The 22,350-nt window shown below is 39.9% G+C and overlaps 1 protein-coding gene across 5 annotated transcripts in view; it reads right to left on the bottom strand.

Annotated features, from left to right (window-relative positions):
* ASXL3 (ASXL transcriptional regulator 3) overlaps positions 1–13,682 on the bottom strand; it is a 129,811-nt gene extending 116,129 nt beyond the window's left edge. Inside the window, exon 1 of one of the 5 annotated variants that reach the window (XM_074550366.1) lies at positions 13,333–13,682. In XM_074550366.1, coding sequence (XP_074406467.1) covers positions 13,333–13,502 — 170 coding nt within the window. In that variant the 5' untranslated portion in view covers positions 13,503–13,682. Of the gene's footprint in view, positions 1–12,209; positions 12,803–13,332 lie in introns of those variants that run through there. The other 4 variants (XM_074550389.1, XM_074550372.1, XM_074550382.1 and 1 more) reach the window with 4 other exon arrangements.
* Positions 13,683–22,350: the final 8,668 nt, after the last annotated feature.

The following is a 22,350-nucleotide window of genomic DNA, read 5'->3' as shown; positions in this document are numbered from 1 at the left end:
AGGCTGTCTGCCCTCCAGAAGTCCAAGATAGTTTTGGTGAACCCCTTCCTTACTTCGCTGAGAACTCCATTATATTGTGGTCACTGTGCCCAAGATGGCCTCAGACCTAGAGTCTCCAGTGGGAGAATCCAGGAGAATCTCTCCAATGGGAGAATCTAGAACTTTTTTCTTATTGCTGTTGCTCTAGTAATAATATGGGCAAGATAATTTCAAACCAATTCTGAAAATTCTAATAGGCGATATTACTATCAAATGAATGAGAAAATATTTCAGATGACAAATTGGTTTTCTTTTTCATTTATTTCAAGAGCATTATTTATAATTTCAACAACATTCCTTTAGCCAAGATAGACCACAGTACAACTTGTTCTAAAAAGAAACTGAATGTAACATCATGTAAACATAGTATTTTATTTCCCAGACAAAGACCCTGTATTTGAGGGTCTACAAAACCCTATAAAGGAGAGAAGACAGACTATTTTTTTAAATCTTGGTATTTTACTGAAATCGCTTTACTCCTAAAGTCTGAGAAAAATTCAAATTTTAAAGATGAACATTTGGGGGACTTTAGCTGATGATAGAATTAAGTGAAATGGTAGAAAAATTAATACATAAACAAATTATATGTGATTTTATCTCTGAATTGAGAAACGGGGGCTTTTTCCCTCATTTTTTCATTGTCAGTCAGATTTATTTTTTTACTTCCTTCACTATCTTTGCTATTCTACTTCTCATTGGTACAAGAACACCTCCATTTTCTCCATTGCTGCCCAATGCAGTACTGTAATTTACCTCCCCAGGATTACATCAGTATCACCCAGGCACACACTCTTTTCACTACATGACATGCCAACAGACATAAACCCAGTTTCATTCTCTCCTACTAATTGCAGAAAAGTGCTAAAAGTAATAAGCTTCATAACTATTATTATGTATGGATGGAGCATTTAAAACCTCTTTTTTTTCCCAGAACATTAATTCTCAGAATTCTCAGATCCCCTCCCTCTTCCTCCACACACATATCTTTCTATAAAATTAAATTCAACATTTTACAACACTTGAACTCACACATGAAGCTTCTTGCCATAACAGCTCCAACAATGCAGATAACAGGGAACAGGTGCACTGTTTTTTAAATTTAAATTTTCTTAAGCCTTTTATTCTCTTTGCAGCTCTTTCATAACCTTTATTTTCCCCAACCACCATGCATATATACCAGCTTCACTTATCCAAGCTGCCACTTTTGTAGATCTGGCTCAAAATGAAGACAGGAGCATTATTTCACTCTATTTAACATTACTTTAAATAGCTTGAAACATTTTCCTACAGCTCAGACACTAATAAAATGAACTAGCACAAGAAAATTACAGTATGAAACTAAGTCTGTCCTCATCAAGGACAGCTAAAATTGACTAACAATGACAGAGATATTATTTTTCATGTTATATTTTTATTTAATGGAAGTGTTACAGATTCTGAGAATTGTAGAACTACACAATGGTTTGGGTTGGCAGGGATTTTAGAGATCATCTGGTTTCAATGCCCCTGCCTTGGGCATGGACACCTTTTACTAGATGACATTGGTCAAAGCTCCATCCAACCTGGCACTGAACACTTCCAGGGACTGGGCATTCACAGCTTCTCCAGGCAACCTGTTCTTGTATGATTAGAAAGGTTTGATAATGTGTCAAACAGTCCATTTCCAAGCAAGTAGCTAACCCTATGAATTGCAGGAGACAGAAATGTTCTGTTATGCAAAATAACAATTATTTACTTAAATACTAATCTAAAAAAAAAAAAAACCCTGAACAAATAAAAAAAAAAAAGAAAACCCAATAAAATAGGTTCCTGAAGCAAAAAAATTATTTTTATTATTACTTTATTTATTTTTACTAAGGTATCTTAGATTGTTTTTTGGTTTGTTCCTTTTATTAAACAGATTAAAAGTCAGTAAAACAATGTTTTTCTTATCTAACTCTCAAATATTATGTATGGATATACATAATATTTTTGATAAACTGTTTTGACTCCATTACTCCAAAATTTTTATAGCTCTTTTATTTTTTAAAATATTATTTCTTTAAAATCTTTTATCTTTTAAAATCATCTTTTATTGATTTTTTCACTGTGTAGTTCACAGGCCACCTGAAAGACTGTCTTTCTGGAGTCGATGAAACACAATGGCTACAATTTCTGCTCAGACACTGACTTTATTCCCAAGGCCTTTCACTCTGCTCGCTCACATCACTGTTACTTTCTTGCATCATATCCTGCATCCTTCAGTCAGTCATGCGACTGTTTGTTCACACTTCTCCCATACTCCCTTTCACTGGAAAACTCTGGCCCAGACAGCCACAGGAGAGCTCTGAAGCCTCCTCCTCAAGTGCCAATGCTGCTGGGGCAGGAGGCTAAATTAACAACCCACAGTGGCTGCAGTGAGCATCCAACACTTACTGCCATGGGCAGATCAGCAGCGCTGGTTCTGAGAAGCTCCTGCGGAGGTGCTCAGTGAATGCAACAATTGACACTAATACATGTAGCAAAGGCATGCAGTAACTTGCACAGACAGACTGATAAAAATCTGCAAGTCTACCTTGTGAAGCCACAGCCCTCTACTTCTGAAGTGCTTCTAAAAATCCAAGCCAGAGCATGTTTTAACATCACAACCACTTAGTGGGGCTCCCTGTCACTGGAACACTGTTATTACAAAGAGCAGGGAAGATCCTTCCTCATAAGACAGCTGCAGCATTCAAGACGGCTCCAAGCAGTAATTCCATTTTTTTTCAGTGTTTGCACCTTGGGAGCCAATCCCATGCTCCAAAAAGCACAGATTTCAGTAACAGACTTTTTCTAAAGACCAGGGACATCAGTCCAAGACAAAGTCATAGGGTTGGTTATCCCTGACATTCCACTCAGATGGGTAGCTCTCATTCCAAAAGCAACAGGGGAAGTTGGCACTGTTGATCCCTGAACATTGACTGGAGGAAGAACAGGATTTTAGCATGAAAAATCTGACTGCAAGATGAAATTGGGAGCACCATCCATTTCCTGCTATTGATAATTGTGTACACAAAGGATGCTGAGGCTCATTATGGACAGATCAAATGTCCCAGGCATGTAGCCGCATTTCTGTGATTCTCCCTGTCAGTTTCACAGGCCTGTGACCCAATACCTGAAAATCTACATACATACATACACACATATATATATATTATTAGAACTGCAAGTCAGGAATTCAAGGGACCACATCAAAACATTTAATCCTTATTCTCCCCTCCCACCAAATACTTCCTCCTGGGATATCTAGCAAAAATTATTTTAGCTGTTGTCCATGACAGCACCTTCAGGAAGGTACATACCTATGGAGCCATGGGTCATCCTGAAATCAGCAATGAAAAGGCATTAACATCTCTTTAATAGTCCATTATTTGAAGATTTCTTCTACAGTGAATTCTGAGCTTTTTCCACACCTAGATGACAAGCCTCACTATATTATTCTCCATTTAAATTTTTAAAACAGAAGACGTGTAGTTGCAAAATGTCTCAAAAATCTGCGTTATGAATGAAACAAATTATGGAATAGATTAGAATGCATTAAGCACTACTGCTGTATGTAAAAACCTGCTGCAGCATTGCTGCATCAAACTCTCAAAAAAAAAAAAAATCAAGAGACTAAGCCCAAATTGCCTCAAAAACCAGAAAATATGAATGAGAACCATTAACTGGATAAAGAATTCTCAATTTGTACTAGAAAATTGATGTTTTCTGTCTAGTCACTGTCAGAAAAAACACAATGCATCTAAATTCTAAATCATACTCATTGGACAACTTTTCCTAATAATTTTATTTTCTTAGTTCTCCCATTTTTTAAAAGAGAATGTAAATTTTCACTAAAAGAGCAGATTCTGGCAAAGCCAGACAAGTCATAGTTCCTATCAGTAACAAAAGTTAGTAATTACATTGATTTCACAAAACTAAAACTAACTTGGGTTGTATGACTTCTTTTCAAGTGTGAACAGACAAGGTGACCTTGAGGCCCTTTCCAACTCCACCTTCTATCAAAGTAATGCTTTAATTAAGATGCTTTTCTCAACAGAAACACCAAGTTCCAAAGAGGTTCTCATTGGTCTTACCAGCCTGGAATTTCTAAATTACAGAAATTCCAAATGAGATTAAAAGCAGCTAGTATGATCAGAGAATGTAATGGTTTTGAGATAGCTGCCAGAATCTTGGTCCAGCAGAACCACAGCAGGCTATGGAAAATAAGGGTCTATTTTTTCCTGTTACCCTTGCTAGGTAATATTGGCAGGCAGGCACAGTGACATGGAATGTCACATGCTTCACTGATACAACAGTGCCAGCAGGTGATGGATAACTGGGAATTTTGAGGCATAAAAAGAATTAACATTTATCTAAAATTAGATATCAATAGACATTCAGTTTCAATTTATGGAACAGAAAAAGAAATAATCAAACCAGATGATATCACTTAATGAAAAATAGTTTGGCAACACAATGATAGTGGTAAAGCCTCATCTTATATAAAAAAGAAGATTCAAGTTACAAAAGTAGGAAGAAATCATGTGGGACATGAATTTGACTGTAATTCACTAAACTCTAGACGGGCATCTCACCAAATATGTGAGCCACTACACAGTTATGCTGGTTTTCCAAGCTGCTAAGAGTCAGCTAATGGAATCAAACTTTGACCTTCAAATGTTCGATATATACTTCGGGTAAGACTCTTTTCCTTCCCTAGATGTTAAGTTACATGTGAAGTTAACTAGGATAAAACAATTATAAACCCTGATTGATTAATTTAATTCCGAATTCTGTCTGTCTATAGGATCTAAGCAAAATCACAAAAAAGAAAGAAAATAGCTTTGAATTCTCCAAAGCAAATAACCTAGTAGCTCAGGATCTTGTCTCTAAAGGAACACTTCTGAAGTTGTAGAGGTGTAGGAAATGTTGTTATCTCTAAGTCAGGCTATGTTCTATAGGATGCAACTGTCACCCACAGGATAATGGTTTCTAGAGCTGACCCACTACAAGCAGTGAGGAGATTCTCATCACAAGCTTGTCTAGACCAATCTATGCATATAGGAGGACAAGTTTCAAAACATACCATGTAATATGTGCCTTCTAAACAAATTATTTTCTGGTGATCAAAAATCATTAACAATAATCTAGGGTGCGACCTGGAGTATCTTCCACACAGAACTACAGCCCAAATAGCCTAATGAGTCTCATGGCTCCAGAGCAACAGACTGAACTGTGGCTGCTGATCCTGGCAAATGCTGTCAGACAGAAACAAAACTCGATGCTACACTACAAAGCAAATCTTAGACACCTGAGGTACAAGAGGCCATGTCAGTCATAAGCTGCAATGCAAAAGCTGGATGCCATATGTATACTTGAGTTAAAAAACTCAAGTAAAAGGTCCTTCAATACTGAGTAAAGTCACATGCCAGGGTCCACAGATTTTGTCTTTCTGAGCTCAAGAAATTACAGAGTGCTGAACTCTTAAGTCAAAGAATGAAAATATCAGATCACCTAGATGCTCCTATTCCAATGTCACAAACACCAGAGCTCACTTGAACAAAAGTCAATGGAGCTCCTCTGGACCCCTTCAACACCAAGTGCACCCCTAACCACAATCAGTGCACTGACATCAAAAAAGCTCCAGCATGTACTGCCAGATGGTTTATCTGTCTCCTGACACTCATTTGAGGTCTGTGCTAGAGCCATATCACCATTCAGAAAGTTGTAGGTCATCCTTTCAAAGCAAGATTAGCTGCAAGTAATCAGAAGGCACCTCTCTACCATTTCACACCCCCATCAAGTACATCTCCTCCCAAGACAGGAACTCCAGCAACAGAAAACTTTCTGGCAGGACCTCTCAGAAAGAAAGCAGCCTCAGAGGACCAGTATGTCAACAATTTAGGATTCTGTGGGGATAGTAATTGTCATTCAAAGTTGGTAAGTGATTAAATGAACCACTTATGACCAATCTGTTGTGCCTGAGCAGCACAAGGATTTGCTACCTAAACTCACAGGATGAGCAAATGGCATGTACCAAGATGTACTGCTTATTGCTCTGCCTTTGCATTGGAAGTTCACCCAGAGTGAAGGCTAAGATACTTGGTTTCTTCAGTCTGCAAATTCCTCAGAAGGAGGATTTGCTCAGTTTCATCTGGAACCCATGGACCAATAATGAAATTTCCACTAATCACATCTTTTCCCAGGTTTTGACAGCACAAAAGGAGGTCTCTATTTAGTAACTGCTATTTACAGGGAATACCAAGACCATCATCATCACATCCAGAAAAACAGAAAACACAATGAAGCTTACAACATTAAAAAAAAAAAAAAAAAAAATTAAAAAATACTACAAAGGAAAAATTTTTACTCCAAAGTCAAGAGGTCAAGTTTAGCACATGATTCTCCACATAACTGTAATTTGCTGATCACAGTAAAAAGAGCAAAAGAAGCTCCAGCAGGAAGTACAGTAAGTTCAGTTTGGCTTTCCACCTTAAGAACAGCATGCTACTTGGTCCAGACTAAGGCACTGAAATGGCATGGTTTGCATACAGGGACTTGGTGAACTGGGCTAGCAAGTCCAAACTTACCTACCTAGCTGTGAAGGATGGTAGGGTCTTGAGTGTGGTTAGTGGAAACTACTTCACTGTGGTTGCACATGCAACTGACACAATCTACTCTTGGAAGAAGAAAAACTAAAACAGTTACTTCAACAGAAAATCCACTATGTCAGGAAAATATTGGCTCTTCTACAGAGAAAGGTAAGCCAGAAGACACTGGAAATATTTACTGTAACAGGGAAGATTAAACCATACCTTAAGGCACTGAGAACACCTTCACACTATTGAGGAATGCTCATATTTAGGTTCCTGTTAGGGTCTTTTCCTATGATACCCAGCTTTGACAGAAATAATGTGACATTACTGAAAACAGGTCCCATTCCTGGGTAAGGTTCTTGCCTACCTAGAGGTCTGCAATGCCAAGGGTTAAAGGGCTGTCAAAAGACAAAACAGTACAATCTCATTTCTTTCAATCTACCCTAGAAAAATGCAAAATGTGAGCTGAAATAGATTACATTTTTTGTAGATTTTATTTATTTATTTTAAATCAAAAAATACTAAACCCACACTTATTAATGGTATTTCACACTAACAAGATAAAATATTGACTCCAGAACCACAAAAGGTAGGAAAAAAATAAGTGCAGGTTCAACCTTGTCTAACAATTGCAAAAATTACTTTGAATAAAACAAGCGGGAGGAAACCCTAGAGCAAACCAAACTAAAATACAGCTCTTCAAAGCAGCATTGATTGTGGATCAAAGGGAAAGGCCATCAAAACTTCCCAAGCCACAATGTTTCTGCATGTCTGAAAAAGAATTAACTCAGAACAAATATGGAAATAATAGCAGGTCTCTGTTAAGCCAACAACAAAGAAATCCTTAATACTGTAAAACAAAGTTATATCAAATTTTCCTTTTTAAAGACACATGAAGCTCCTTTAGCACAATGCTTTTAAATGTTATTTATAGTAATAAAATCAAAGACTTAACATAAAAGTCAAAGGGATTATCATCAATGGTCTAGCTATGCAGAAGTAACTCTTCTAGTTTTCTGTTTCTTTTGTGGTCTTCAAATACGAAGATGCAATACAAAAATACTTCCATACCACTACGTGATCTGTTTCAACTACATTATCTCAGCATAGCAGATGAAGTAACAATCAGCTTTTGGACAGCCAGCCACATTAAACAGTAGTATGCAAGTGAGCAATTTCAGTGGCTGGTTTTCATGTTTTTTTCCAGCATCAGTTTCCCTAATTAATTAGCATATTTTTCTTACAGTTTACAAGAGGAAACAAACAGCTCTTAGTTAAGAGCTGGATCCTGTCAAGAGACTACTGCAAGAAACACACAAATTAAGATATGAGTATTACTCACCCAATATGCACGTCACCTGAACCACAAGGACTCTCCATAGAACTAGAAAGCATGTAAGTCCTCAGTAACACAAGAAAACCTTTCTTTCAGAACAAAATTTGGAGGAAAAAAAGCAAAAATACTAGAGAAGTAATCCAGCACACAAATAACCAAACAAGGACTACTGTTCTCATTCTTGGAATTTTCTTCTGCTTTATTGCCAGCTTGTGGCAGAGACTTAATTCAACTACATTTCAAAACACCACTTAGAGGAAAGGGCAATAATAAGGGCAAGCTATTAATAAAAAGGTGTTTTTAAAATGTTACCATAAACTATCACCCTTCATAGGCAGATGGTCTGTGCTTCTGAGCTCTGCATTCCCAAAATGACCAGTCTTCACTCACTCTGTTCAGGCCTTTGGTTCAAAGTCTTACAAATAACAATGGATCATGTCTGGAAGTCAAATGATAAAAGTTGGATCATTGCAGCCTACTTAAAATTGTCATCAGTTTTTATGTGGCAGAGTATCCTTGGGCATGTTTTGTTCTCAGTATTTTTCATTTCAATAGTTTTTATGCAGAATTTTATGACATTAAATTTTTAAGCGGCAGAATTCACTACTTCAGGATTTCCAGCAATAGCTTGAGAGTCCTTGTGAAGCTAAACAGAAGATTTTTCATCTGAAAGGAATCACTACAAATTGCTTTACCTACTCAAGTGTTTAACCTTTCTATACAATTTTAATGAGTTCCATGTATGATCAGAAAACAACAATACGGCTACATCAAATGAGGATCAACTAAGAGACAAAGGAAAAACAGGATGTTTCTCCTGCTTCCTTGAAAGGTTTTCTTTTGTTCCCATTCTTTTAAGTGTTCTATCTTAGTCTATCAGACACAAAAAGCAGAAAACTGGCATGGAGATAATGCCCAGGTCATACATAAGCTCTGCTGTAGTCTGCCCTGCTGCAAAGTACAAAGTGAGTTGACATATCGGGTCTACATCAAAGACATGCCCTTTGGCAGGTTGTAAAGACAAGTTGCAATTTTGTCCATAAAAATGTGTGTTCTACAAAATGGGCTCTGTAACATGAACTGTTAGTGGTATGCCACCATTCCATTGATCCTGCACATGCGTTCATTTCTCAGGAATGCTTCTAAGCTGGGCTATGCCTTGCCCTAAGATAAGCAGACTTGCATAAAGAAAAAAAGCAGTGTGCCACAGACAGAAAGATTCTACTCTCTGCAGGAGACTTCTTCCATAAAATGCAAGTTCTGATAGAGGGCATGCCAGTGGCTCCTGCTTTATTGCCTCTATCACATACATGATATTTACAGTAAGAGATTAATAGAATGGGAGACCTTTTCTGCTTATGTTTTAAAAATTAAGAGAACAGCTTGAAAAAACACTGCATTGCAGGAGGTTTTCAAAAATTCCTTAATCAAATATTGAAAACGAGTAAATAGAACACTGACAGTCTGGAGCCTCAGTGCTTACACATTACAATGTGTTTTGAGAAAGTCATGTAATACATTTTTCCAAAGTACTTCTGCTTTTTTCATTGTGAATATGGGAAACAGAGAGCTGTGAAAGAGCTCCAGGCTCAAGTCCAGTTCTTGTGTTCCTTTTATCCATAACTATTATACGGTACATTACGAGTTTCAATATAGATTGAATACAGAGACACGACCATATCAATTTCTGTCATAATTACTGTGAGAGAAGTAGTAACAGAGAATGAATGAGGCAGAAGTGTAGCCACAGAAGGAAGATGATTTTATGACTGTGAAACAGAACTACTACAGAGACGCTGTTGGTATCGTAACTACCTCTCCCACAGATTTCCTGAACAGCTTTGAGTAAGGTACTTAATCTTTCCATGTCTCAACTCTGCATGGGTAAAGCAGAGGTCAAAATACTTAACCTCATAGGCATGTTGCAAGTATAGAAACATTTGCATTTGGGAAGCTACTGGGTGCTGCTAATAATAGCTGTGTATGTACAATTGAAACATAAAATGAAAATCTGCTTCAGCACTGTTGAAAGGTGTACAAAAAATTAAGTACGGCACCTCACAACAAAGAAAGAATAACTAAAATTCTGCAGATCTACTGAGTGAACTTAGAACAGTTGGGAAACTGGCATGAAACTACATCATTGAAAGTGCACATTGTAATACACAGACATGAAAAACAGACTGATAAAGCAATGCCAGCAATGTTATCTGTATAATTTCATACTTTTTAGCATTTCACTTTCAAAGCCGAATATTGTTGCAATGTAAGAGCTTTTATAGAAAATCTACAATGTATATAACCATACAGTGCTCTATACATTAATTCATCCTCTTTTTCCTAAAAATAATTCAGCAGTACACAATTTTACAACATATTGATCTAGGTACGTCATGAGTCGTTTTTTGTGAGTAGGTATCAATCACTTCATTGTTTACTTGTCTGTGGAAAGAAATTGATTTAATCAAACCATGCAGTAATACATTATTGATGTATCCCAAGAAAACAAAGTCATAATGAACCATCAGGGTCCTAACATAAAACACTGTAAGGAGCAGCAATTTCGGCTTCAATCTTTCCTAGTGATTTGCAAACATATGTGACTGTATACAAGTAGCAAAGACTAATGCAAGACTGTAGCTGGTCTGAGCAGCAGCACATGTCATTCACATAACAGAATTGGGATAAGCTCTGCAGAATTTGGCAACCCCAGGAGGCTGGACAAACCACACTGTGGACCCTGTGTATCCCCACCACTTATATACAGCAGTGTATCATCTTACATGCTACTTGATTTTAGCAAATCATTACTCTTCTAGGGGGAAATGTGAAGCAATAGGACATCATGAAAATAAGACTCTTAGCCCTTCTTCACAGCAGTGGCTCAGCCTTTGTTCTCCAGAGGCTTTAAACTTTTCCATGTATTAGACCACATGGGAACAGCAATTTTACTCGATACACAATAAAATCCTTTATGCACATTTGTCAAACAAAATACGGCTTACAATGGTAACTGTAGCAGTAGCTTGAAAGAGTAAAGTTAGGATAGCAATTTGATGTATTTTATAGACTTTTGAATGTATGTTCATCAGCTTAGAGCACGGAGAAACAAGTAGTGGAGCAACATCTGCTGCCAAAACAACTTTGGCAAAGGTGAGTATTTTACTGCAGTGAAACTTCTGTACAATCATGAGAAATAAGAGTACAGTAGCGACACCATATCAGAGCTGTGTTCACTAATGCTGCATTATTACAAAATGTTGGGGGATGTAAAACGAGCCACATCAGAATTTAGCACTGCCCAAGCCCACGAGAGTACCTCGATACAGCTTACAGAGACATCTATAGGTAGTGTCTGTCTAATACCTTATAATTATTTACGTGGGAGAGAGAGGCTGAACTTCCTATCTAGGAATTCCTATAACGACGTGGAAACATTTTTACAAGGAAAGTGCTTCACAAATACACTAAACAAATAATAGGAATAAGATAGCATTACCCTCTACCAGAAACAGATGCAAGACTAGTAACGGCATGTTACTTAAACAATTCAATCTGTATCAGATATGAAGAAAAGATAAAGTTCGTGTAGATACAAAAAGACAGCGTAGCCAGCAGCCTATCTTTCCAGCTTTGTCATCTTTCTACGCACTCGGCTGGAGCTGAACCAGACTCAACTTTGCAGGAGACACGCATACGGACGTGTACAACCATACGTGCTGTACCGTGCGTAACTATTTGTTGTAAAATTCCTCGAATAGAGAGAACCCAGACGTACTCCGAAACGGGAAAACAACATAAACGATGTACTCTGTTACACTTAGCGAACAGTAATACAGAATCATGAGAACAGATACAGTAGGGTAAGGGAGACAGTTTCTTAATGAAGTGGGAATGGACCGAGTCTCCAGAAGCACGGAGCCTTTCCAGAAGCGGGTTACATTGCCCTGGGCATTGCCCAGCTCCGTGGTGGAAGTACAGAGGGTGAACCGAAATCTCAGGTCAGAGTTGTCTCTAACGCCCCTCACCCCTGTCCTGTCGCCACTAAAGGGATGGAAAGGCAAATCCCGGCTATTTCACTTTTCTCTAAATTAAAAGGAGGGATTTCCTCGGGATACGTGATGCACAAACTTTGCAGAGATATAGACACGGTCCTTAGGTATTTACTTACACACTTAATCACACACACACACACACATGCAGAAAGAAGAAAAGAATAGAGGCATTTCCTCACGCACACAGCGCAGAAGGGACGTAGGTATTTCTCTCCTCCAAGCAGGCACGGACGGGCGGCAGAGCCGCGGGCTGCCCGGACCGCCAGCCCGGCTGAGCCGGCACCCGCACCCGCACCGCTCCCGCACGGGCACTGCCGCGCTCCTGCCCGCTCCCTCGCACGCACGCCCCGGCTCGTTCCGGAGTCCCTCGCACACTCCGTGCCCCAGACTCGCTCACACGCTCTCTCTCTGCCTCTCCCCCTCCCGTCCCGCCTCGCAGTGGCCCCGACCGCCGGCAACAAAGCGGCGGGCGGGCAGCGCGCCGGGCTGGCGGCGGCGGGACGCGCTCGCCCCGCACACACACAGACAGACACACAGACACACGCGCACACACACATACAATGCTGCCGCTGCCACCGCGGCACCTACCAGGCGGGCAGCCTCGGCCCAGGTGCGGTCCTTCTTCTTCCTCTTGTCTTTCATGTTTGCATCTCATTGAGGTGGTTCGGGGGGGGGGAGCGGGGGGAGGGCGGACCGGGAGTGGGGGGGGGCCCTGAGGGGTTCCGCACGGACAATGATACGGTGACACCGAGCTCCGGAGCCCCCGGGGCGGGAGGGGCGGGGGCGGAGGAGGAGGAGGAGAAGGAGGAGGAGGAGGGTGGGGGCAGAGGCTCCCCGCGGCGGCGGCACAGCTGTGACAGCTTGAGGGATGCTCCGCCGCGCTCACAACAATGCGCTGTGACGTCACGCGGGGGAACCGCGCCCGCGCCCAACATCCCCACGGCGGCGGCGGCGGCGGCGGCGGCGCCCCCCGCCCCAGAGCGCGCCCGCCCCCCAAGCCTCGCGAGAGCGCGGCCGCGGGCCGGGGGCGGCGGCGAGGGGAGCGGGATGACGGGCCGGCCGGCGCCGTCGCACTACAACTCCCGTGGTGCTCCGCGGCGGCTCCCCGGGGACGCGGCGCTGGGGGCGCTGCCGGGGCGGGGGCGGCGGGCGGAGGTGGCGGCGAGGGCGGCCCCCTCGGCCCCTTCCCCTCCCTCTCCCTCTCCGCCGTGTGCCCGCTTCGCGCCGCGCCGCGGTCCGTGAAACCAGCCCAGCACCCCGCCCGGCCCTCCCCCGCACTGCGAGCCGATCGCTGGCCCCTACTTACGGCTGGGGCGGTCCCCCGGCCCGGCGGTGCTCGCCCGTGCCCTCCTGGCTCCGGCCGGAGCCGCTGCGGGAGTGCCGGAGTGAAGGCAGCCCCGGGCGGGCCGGGGCCGGCGCGCAGGGACCCCGCGTTCGCGATTCAGCTCCTCTTCTTGTCGGAACAGGAAAGAACATCTTGTTCCAGTGTGTAAACAAAGGGAGTTGATGTGCTGCGCTCGTAAAACCGCCGAAGGAGGTTTTCTTTAATTGGATGACCCAGGATTAAGATACCCACGAAATGAGGAGCGAAGGGACTTGGCACACCTTCCTGAGTTGCAGGATATTGTTATGCGGGGCTTGTTTCCTCCCGTCGCCCAGATTATAGCCTACATTAGGAATATTATCGAAATACATTAGGTATTTTTTTGTTCGAAATGAAACGAGTTAGAAATTATTCAAGGTTTTCTGTATCCGTCTATTCAGTGCCTGCTCTCTCTCCTTTGTCCTCTCAGCAGCACCCGTGTTACGCCTTGCCTTATTCCTTTGGTAACATTAAACCTTATTTCTCCATAAATACACAGTTTTGGGTGGAAAAGAATTACGCCAAACCAACTACCACAGTGCTTAGCCTGTTTTACAAAGAAAACGACCAGGACAGCCCTGAGAACCTTCAACCTCTCAAGGAAACAGAAGAACTTGATAGCGTTCCCCAAACACTCTAAATGAGCACTCACATTGTCTGGTGATTTGCATCTTCCTCCTCATATTTTAGTGGGAAATTAGGCATGGAAGATAGCACCTTTCCAGATTTCATTATTCACTCCCACTTATGAAAAAATATTAAAAATATGAGCAAAATAAAATTCTGTTAAACAGCTGCTTCTAAATTTAGTTTTGATTCCTGTCTATATAACAATAAGCAGAGGATTTGAGTATGCCTCAGAAATGTTCTTGAGAAAAATGTTGTCGCAGCTGCAATGTTTCAGGTGTGACATTGTGCAAAAATTTTTGCAATCAGCCAGTTGTCGAAACAGGTACATATGCCTTTGTTATTTACTGAATGCTGCCGTTGTCACCTTAGTAACATTTAGAAAGAAAATGCTTGCTGTTACTATCACTTCTCTATGTTTTGTGGTTTTGACTTCATTTCCACCTTTTTATGTCTCTGTCCTACTTCAGGGGTTTTTTTTACCTTTGCATTTCCTCACCTTTAGTGACTTTGTATTCCAAATCATGCAGGTTTTTTTTTCACATCACCCATGCTAAAAGCCTAAATCTATAGTAATTGAGTACTTCATTACAACTGCCTTTGAAATACCTTCATTGTTTTCAGTACTGAAAATACAGCAAAAAAAAATGTAGGGGCATTTATCAGTCATTGCCATCATAACTGGCTGTTGGAAGACAGAAATACATATTTTGCATTAGTTCCCATCTCTTCATAGGTACCTGCTTCACGTACATAACACAAACTTCTGTTACAAGACCTCTGGTGTTGCAATGGTGGTGTTGGACAGAGAAGGACACTAGGGAAAAAATTCTGTGAGCCCCTAAAGCTAATCTGACTTTGTTGTTTTTTTGGTTGGTTTGCTTGGTTTCTAATGTTGTCTGCTGCAGTCAGGATTAGACTTCTTTTTGGTATTTCTGTGGACCCCTGTAGTAATCTTTTTAGTTCTATTACAATAGTTAAATGACCGTGTCATGCTGTCATTTAATTTGCATCGTTCTTATACAATCCAGGTGCTCCTAAGTCATAGAATGGTTTGGATTGGAAGGAACCTTGAAGATCATCTAACTCCACTCTGCCTTGGGCAGGGACATCTCCTACTAGACCAGGTTCCTCAATGCCCCATCCAGCTTGGCCTTGAAAGTTCCTTCTTTTGTTCACATGAAAATGGTTGGGAATCATGTAGTGACAATTAGGTGCACTGTCTTTGCTGGAGAAAGAAAACCTGTTATGCTGTTTGCTGTATTGGAGGACCCACTGGAGAGTGCCCACCAGAGCTGAGAGCTGGGGGGTTCTCTCTGTGTTTCATGATGGAATAAAAAAAAAGGAATCTGTACTCCTGAAACAGATTTTTTTTTTCAATAAATGTTGTAGCTGAATCCAGTAAAGTTTGTCAGCATACACAGAAACCAAGTGCCTCAACAGAGCAATACACTTCTGCTTTAAGGGGATAAAGTCTTGTGCAAGTCTAGAAGTACAGCAGAAAAAGGTCAAGTTCATCTTATGAAAGAAGACATTTGCTATTGATTATAGATACTGTTTACTTCATGAGTTGGACCTGACCCCACAGGAGATCATAACTGCTGCTTCTCTAACTGAATTGGCAATAGGAGAATTGAGAAATGGTGAACTGCCTTCAAACCGGAACCACTGGAACTATGGCTAAAAGCTCAGCATATTTAACATGTAGATGTGTATATATATGTGTGTGTGTGTGTGTGTGTGTAAATACTTACAGAGTATTGTAAACCAGATTGGATAACCTGCAAATACTGCAGAAAGATGTGGCATTAAAATACATAATGAATTTTTACCCAAGCAATATTTATGTGATGCTATGGTACCAGATGTTACTGGTTTGACCATGGATGGAATCAGTTGTTTATTGTGGATGTATTTGTGTTCACTTACATTTTCTAGCATCCATAGAATGGCCAAATGATACTAAGACAACATTGGAGGCTGATTTCTTAGCTTCAGTACCCAGAGAATGCATTTACCTAAACTGCTATAGAAGCTTTGGGTTTGACATTATGTACTAGGCCATCTGAGGAACATTATTCTTGTTTCCTGCATAGAAAAATTGCTTTTGATGTCTACTGCCAATTTTTATTCTTGTGTACAGTAATACTCCTGTTAAGCTGAAATCTGTGACCTCCACTTATGCAAGTGTTTATATATATATAAATATGTATTGCTTCAGTACAGTGAAACACTGTTTCAATACAAATTCCAGTTTCAGCTCTTACAAAAGAACTAGTATCAGCTGTTACATGAAAATGCCATATGTGTGCAGAATGATTTATTCACAGCATGACAATTCAATCTAATGTGCCACTTCTACAATGGAAATTACATTCTCTACAATTGAACAAGAGATGCTGAGTTACAAGATAATTAAGAAAATATCCCAGAAGATACTAATGGAGTCACTGCATTTCCTAAATTAGTGTTAGCACAGTGATGACAAAAAGAAAACCATAAATTATGGGTTTTTGTGGACTTATGGGAAACCAAAGCCATTGGGATTGACAATTGACAGTGAACCATTTACAGATACTGGTGTCATAGTTGTAGAGTGTGTGTTATGCTATTTAAAGAATGGCTATTGCCAAGTATCCAGACAGTTTGAGCTTCACAGCATGTATTACACTTTAAGTAACTTCTCTTTTAATCATATGCCATATGGGCCTGAATCAACATAACAAGTTTTTCAATTATATTACTAATTCATAATAACAAGCTCAGAATCTAGTATTTTCAGGATGATGTTACTGTATTTGGAAAGTCTCCTGAAGCTTATGAAAAAAACCAAATCCTATAGTCTATACTTTATACGGGAGGGTGAAAGTTAAATTTTGCTAAATACTGACTCATATGCACAGAGTATTCTTTTCTTGAGCATGCCATTTCTTCTCTGAGGTTTGTAGAGGTCATAGAATATGTGGAAAAGCTCACTCTTCCCCCGCTTCCCCGCAAAAAAAAAGGAAAAATTTTAACCGTATTTTTCAGTTCTCAAATCAAGGTGTACATTATTTAGGTACAACTAAGTTATGTACATTTATTCCTGACTGTGTAATGCATGAAGTCTATTAGAAAGAGTGCACTGTGAAATCTAAAGTTTTCCTGAGACTTATCTCACCTTAGCAAATTTTCAAATAATGAAAGCTTTGACTGTAAATAATGAGGATTTATTCTGTTGGCTTTAGAGTTCACCACAATTGTCATTACTTTTGTCTCAGACCAAGAATGGCCAAGTACTATAAATGTAGGGTTATTTCCTTTTCTCCCTCCTATTGCTCTCCAGCAGGCAGATAAACATTCAGGTCTTTTTTCTGGCACTGCAGCTGAACTAGTAAACATGGTTGCAGCTAAGCTGTGGTCCACTTTGCCCTCCCAACAGGTGAGAAGTGACATACCCAGCATAGAGAGCTTCCCAAGCAGTCACCTTCCAAACCACCTCCAGCAGCATTTCCCTTGGCCATGCTGGCTGTCGTTTTTCGTACTAGGGATACGGAACCACCCTTTCCCAAATCCATAGGGACAATTTCTATGAGAAGGCTCTTGTCTTTGAACGATGAACAGTTTACAAGATGCCATAAAAATGTTGGAAAGAAAATATTTCTTTGTACATACACAACAGAAGAGTAGAGAACCTGCCTCTGAGGCATTGCACCCCAACTGCATATAGATCACACCTCCTGGTAGTTCTGTAAACCTCAGAAAAGAAGGAAATGTCTGCAGATGGCTGACAAGATTACTCTCGTTTTTATATGACACAGTTTAGTCAAATCAAAACCAGAGCAGCTGATAGTTTATCTCATCTGCTCTTTTTTAGATGTTTATCTAGTTGATTATATGGAAGTTGCTGCGTGGATTATAAATATGCAATTACAAGAGAAAAAAAATTAAAGCTGTTTACTTGTAGTGTCTGATTTAACAGAAATTACATATCTTCCTATCTAGAAAGGGATTCCAGAATTCCTAATGTACGGATGCTATTCTAATACCGTATTTCAACCTGCAGAATGAACTTCACCCACAAGATAGACACGTGATGAAATATCACCTCAAGTTATATAGGATTTCAAGGAATTGTGAAGGTGTCCCAGAGGAGTTACAGGCAAAATTTATACAATGTGCTCATGGTAAGTCTCAAGTTGTGACAGCAAACCAATGATTGCAGGACAAATACTGGCATGCAGAACCTGATATGAAGAACTGAAGTTTCATACTAAAACTACTTACCAAAATTAAGACGAGTAACTCATGGAGTACCATTACAGCCTACCCCTTACATTTTTTTTTTCTGTGAATAACTGATATCACAGTCAATTTTGGCAATCACATATTTTTTGGCAGTTATTCCAGCTATATAGCTATCTTTCTGTAAGATGCAACCATAAAATGACCCAACAGAGTATTTACATTGTGCAACATCTGCTGCTACACTTGTTTTCTGATCTGTTTTCATCCATAGTTGAAAGCTGTAAGAATTAGTACCATTTAACTTCTTACAATGAATAATTATTTTTTTTTCTGAGAATATATATAAAATGTCATCATCAGGTCAATCTTGATTTATGATAAAGCTGATGAGGAACTAGAATTTTAAAAGAGAATTCACAGATGACCTGAAAAACATACAAAAAACAATCAAACAAAACAGAACTAAATAAAAAAGTAACAAACAAACAAACAAAACCCCAAAGCCAAACCAAAAACCAAAAAAAAAATCCCTCAGACTTTGAAGACCTTCTCAATGGAATAATTGCAAATTCAAGGAGTAAATGCCATACATGTAATTACATAAATAATTTCCTAAACTGATGCCTGGAGACCTACACACTTTGAACTGAATGTTGCTGTGTTGACATTCAGATACAAAACACACAGTCCAACAGCATGAAAAGTAATAAAGATCATGGTTGTACTACAGATATGCAATTTAAATTTGCCTTTGTAAGTTCAAAAGCCTGGAATCCTATGAAAAGAGAATTCAGAATATAAGTTGTCTCTCTAGCTTGTTGGGGGAAAGGACTACATACATATAAGCTGTCTTTGGGATAAGTACACACCTGCTTGCACCTGCTTGCCAAGGGCAACTTGGAAATATTTTGAATTGTTTGTGCATAATGGATTGCTTTCCCTTACCTTCTTTGCATTGCAAGATAAATGAGCAACACAGTCTGCTCAGCCTTCTGCTACTTGCAGGTATCTACCTACATGCATCTGTGACTTCTAGACCATAACAAAAATAGGAAAGAAATAAAAGATTTGTTTATTAACACCACAGACTTCTTAAAAAGGAGAATGGAGTTGATGCAGTGCTGGCAGAAGGCATTTTTCAGATACACTGATGTGAAAAAGCAACTTCAGTCTGGGAAATCCTTTTCTTGTTTTTAGTTGAGACTCTTGCTGCAGAAGTGGTAGTGGGTTTTCTCTTTTGCTGCTCCTTTATGGCTGTGAAAACCACCATCAGCTATACCACATATCATATGATGCTTCAGCACAGATCAATAACCAAATCTGGTCTAGATGTATTATATTATATTTCTCTATTTGAGCTGTTCCAGTTCTGCAGGAAGAACAACATATTCTCTCCTGAAGTTAGCAGACAAATCTGTGAATGCTTGGAACAAAGGAAGACATTGAGGTGCTGGAGCGTGTCCAGGGAAGGGCAACCAAGTCCGTGAAGGATCTGGAGAGTAAGTCATATGAGTAGTGGCTGAGGGAGCTGGGAAAAAGAAAGAACCTGCTGGAAAGGAGTCTTGGGGAGACCTTACCACTCTCTACAACCACCTGAAAGGAGATTGTAGCAAGGCGGGGGTTGGTGTCTTCTCCCGGTCACCTAGTGACAAGACAAGAAGATGTGGCCTCAAGCTGCAGTAGGGAAGGTTCAGGTTGGACATTAGGAAGAATTTCTTCATGGAAAGGTTGTTAAGCATTGGAAAGGGCTGATTAGGGAAGGGGTGAAGTCACCATCGTTGGAAATGTTTGAGAAACCCCTGGATATAGCCCTCAGTGCTGTGGTTTAGTTGGCATGGTCGTGCTTGCTCAAGGGTTGTACTCAATGGTCTTGGAAGTCTTTTCCTACCTTGGTGATTCTGTGATTCTGTAATTCTGCTGATTGAGGCCCCAGCTCTGCAAGACACCCCATTCACACCAATACTTGCAGTGACAGTGCCATTTTACAGATTGTCTTATATCCGATTTTCGGCTGTTTGGATGGCCTGGAAAGGCCCGGGGTGGCCTTGGGGAAGCCCGCATTTCAAAGGACGAGAAGAGGCTTCAGTTCTTTTCTCGGTCTCGGTGTTTATTAGTTGTTTATCTAAAAGATTTTCTCTCGGCCCGACAGAGGTCTGCTCAGCAGCCAGCCATGAGCACACTCCCCTCCCCTCTGGGCAGTCACCTATCTTTATACCTAAAGTTGCGTATACAATATTTATCATTTTTCCTCAATACCTTTCACTCTTATTGCTCGGTGCACTTTTAGTAATGACTAATCCCAAAGTGCTACCATCACCACAGAAGATGGAGGAGAAGAAGAAGAAGAAGAAGAACAGGACACGCCCCAATTCCTCCATCTTACTTCTCTAAACTCCCTTGTACAGAAGTCTTAAACCCTGTGTTTCACCCTCTAATTAACTAATCCCTTCACCATTCACTCTGGTGAAATCCTCCTATCCTCATACAGGTGTTGTCTCCTGTGTAGGATCAAAGTCCAGCCACCAGACACTTCTGGCAACATTCCAGGACTCCCGAGCCCCCCAAGGGTGGTCTCGGTGACTCGGCACCTCAATCTTGAGGTGCTGAGATCCCACAGTCTTATATTGGCTATTTAGATATAATATAATAGAAGCCAAATAATGACCAATAACATAGTTATTAAAATGACAATATTTTCTTTATTAACCATAAAAAGGTATGTGTTGTAATTTGCAGGAGAGGCTGGTCCTTGAGAGTGTGAATGTAATGTGATAACCACATGAGATGTTAGTTTTTAGGCATCATAACAGCAAAAGTATATACATATATATCTAAATGTATAAGTTGAACTTATGCACATTTGACTTAGATACTCTTTTTAAACTGTTAATAAATAATAATTTTAAACATTCTGTGAATATCACACAAGAAACCAAGACTTACAAACGTGCTAGTTAGAACTATGAGGTTAAAATTTTTAATGTCAGTTTTCAGCACTTGGTTTCTTCAATCATCTTTCTGTTTTTGTACTCAGCTACTTTCTGCTATATTTCAGATAAACTTAAGCCCATATTTTGGCAATTCTATTCCTTTGAGTCATCCATTTTCTATACTCTTGCCATTCAAGCAGAGATCACATAGACCTTAAAGAAATAAAGAAAATTAATACTTGATACCACCTTTTTCCTTTTGTAAGAAAGAATTTCCTGCTATAGTTAAGAAGTAAAACTTTCATTTCCATTCATATATACAGTTCATCATGTTCATTTTAGGCTACAAAATTAAATTAAAATATAATATCAATACTGAGCATATGATACATCACAATTTAGTTGGCATGTATTTGCCCACCCAGTGATATTTCAAAGTTTAAAGGAAGGTGAAGTCTGAATCCCTTTCTATTCCCAGTTCTATACCTTTTTCAATTTAAAATATGTGAGTAGCCCACTGAAGTTCATGAGGCTATCTGTGTTAAGGAAATATTTAAACATTAGTAGAACAAGGCTCCCAGCATGGCAACATGTAATACTGGAAACTCTTTGGCTGGATTGCAGAGGTCACTATAGGTCATTATAGGTATCCAGACATAACTATAATGTCTGGATCTGCTCTTTCTTTGTAAATTCTTGAAAAATCAAAACTGAGTGTAGCACTTTCCTTCTATGCCTAGTAAATCTAGTACTAAGATATGGAAATAACTTACAGAAATTAATGTTTTAATTCTATATTTTCCAGATTTTTTAAAGTATCTTTTTAAATATGAGAGTTTATGAAGTTAAGGAAGTTAATTTTAAGTAATCATTTAAAAATAATTAAACACAGACACAGATGATTTTGTATGTTCTTTTAGCAGAATTAACACCTATGGATGTTCATTGCCATTACTGTACATTGAAAGCATAACTACACTGGGTTTTATATGGCCCTTGTGAAGTTTGTGGACAGGAAACCCTAACAAAAAATTATGATAAGTCACTGAAAAGCTCATTTCAAAAGTGTAAGTATTTGTTTGGCAAATGACTCTTTTTAGAGCCTGAGGCTAGGGCAGGGGCAGGAAGTAAAGGTTACAAGGTGGATTATAAGTGTGTGCACAGTTCATAATGAAGG

The sequence above is a fragment of the Zonotrichia albicollis genome, chromosome 1 (assembly GCF_047830755.1).
Source record: "Zonotrichia albicollis isolate bZonAlb1 chromosome 1, bZonAlb1.hap1, whole genome shotgun sequence".
NCBI lineage: Eukaryota > Metazoa > Chordata > Aves > Passeriformes > Passerellidae > Zonotrichia > Zonotrichia albicollis.
The sequence above is the reverse complement of the archived record's forward strand: the minus strand, read 5'-3'. Positions and strand labels throughout refer to the sequence as shown.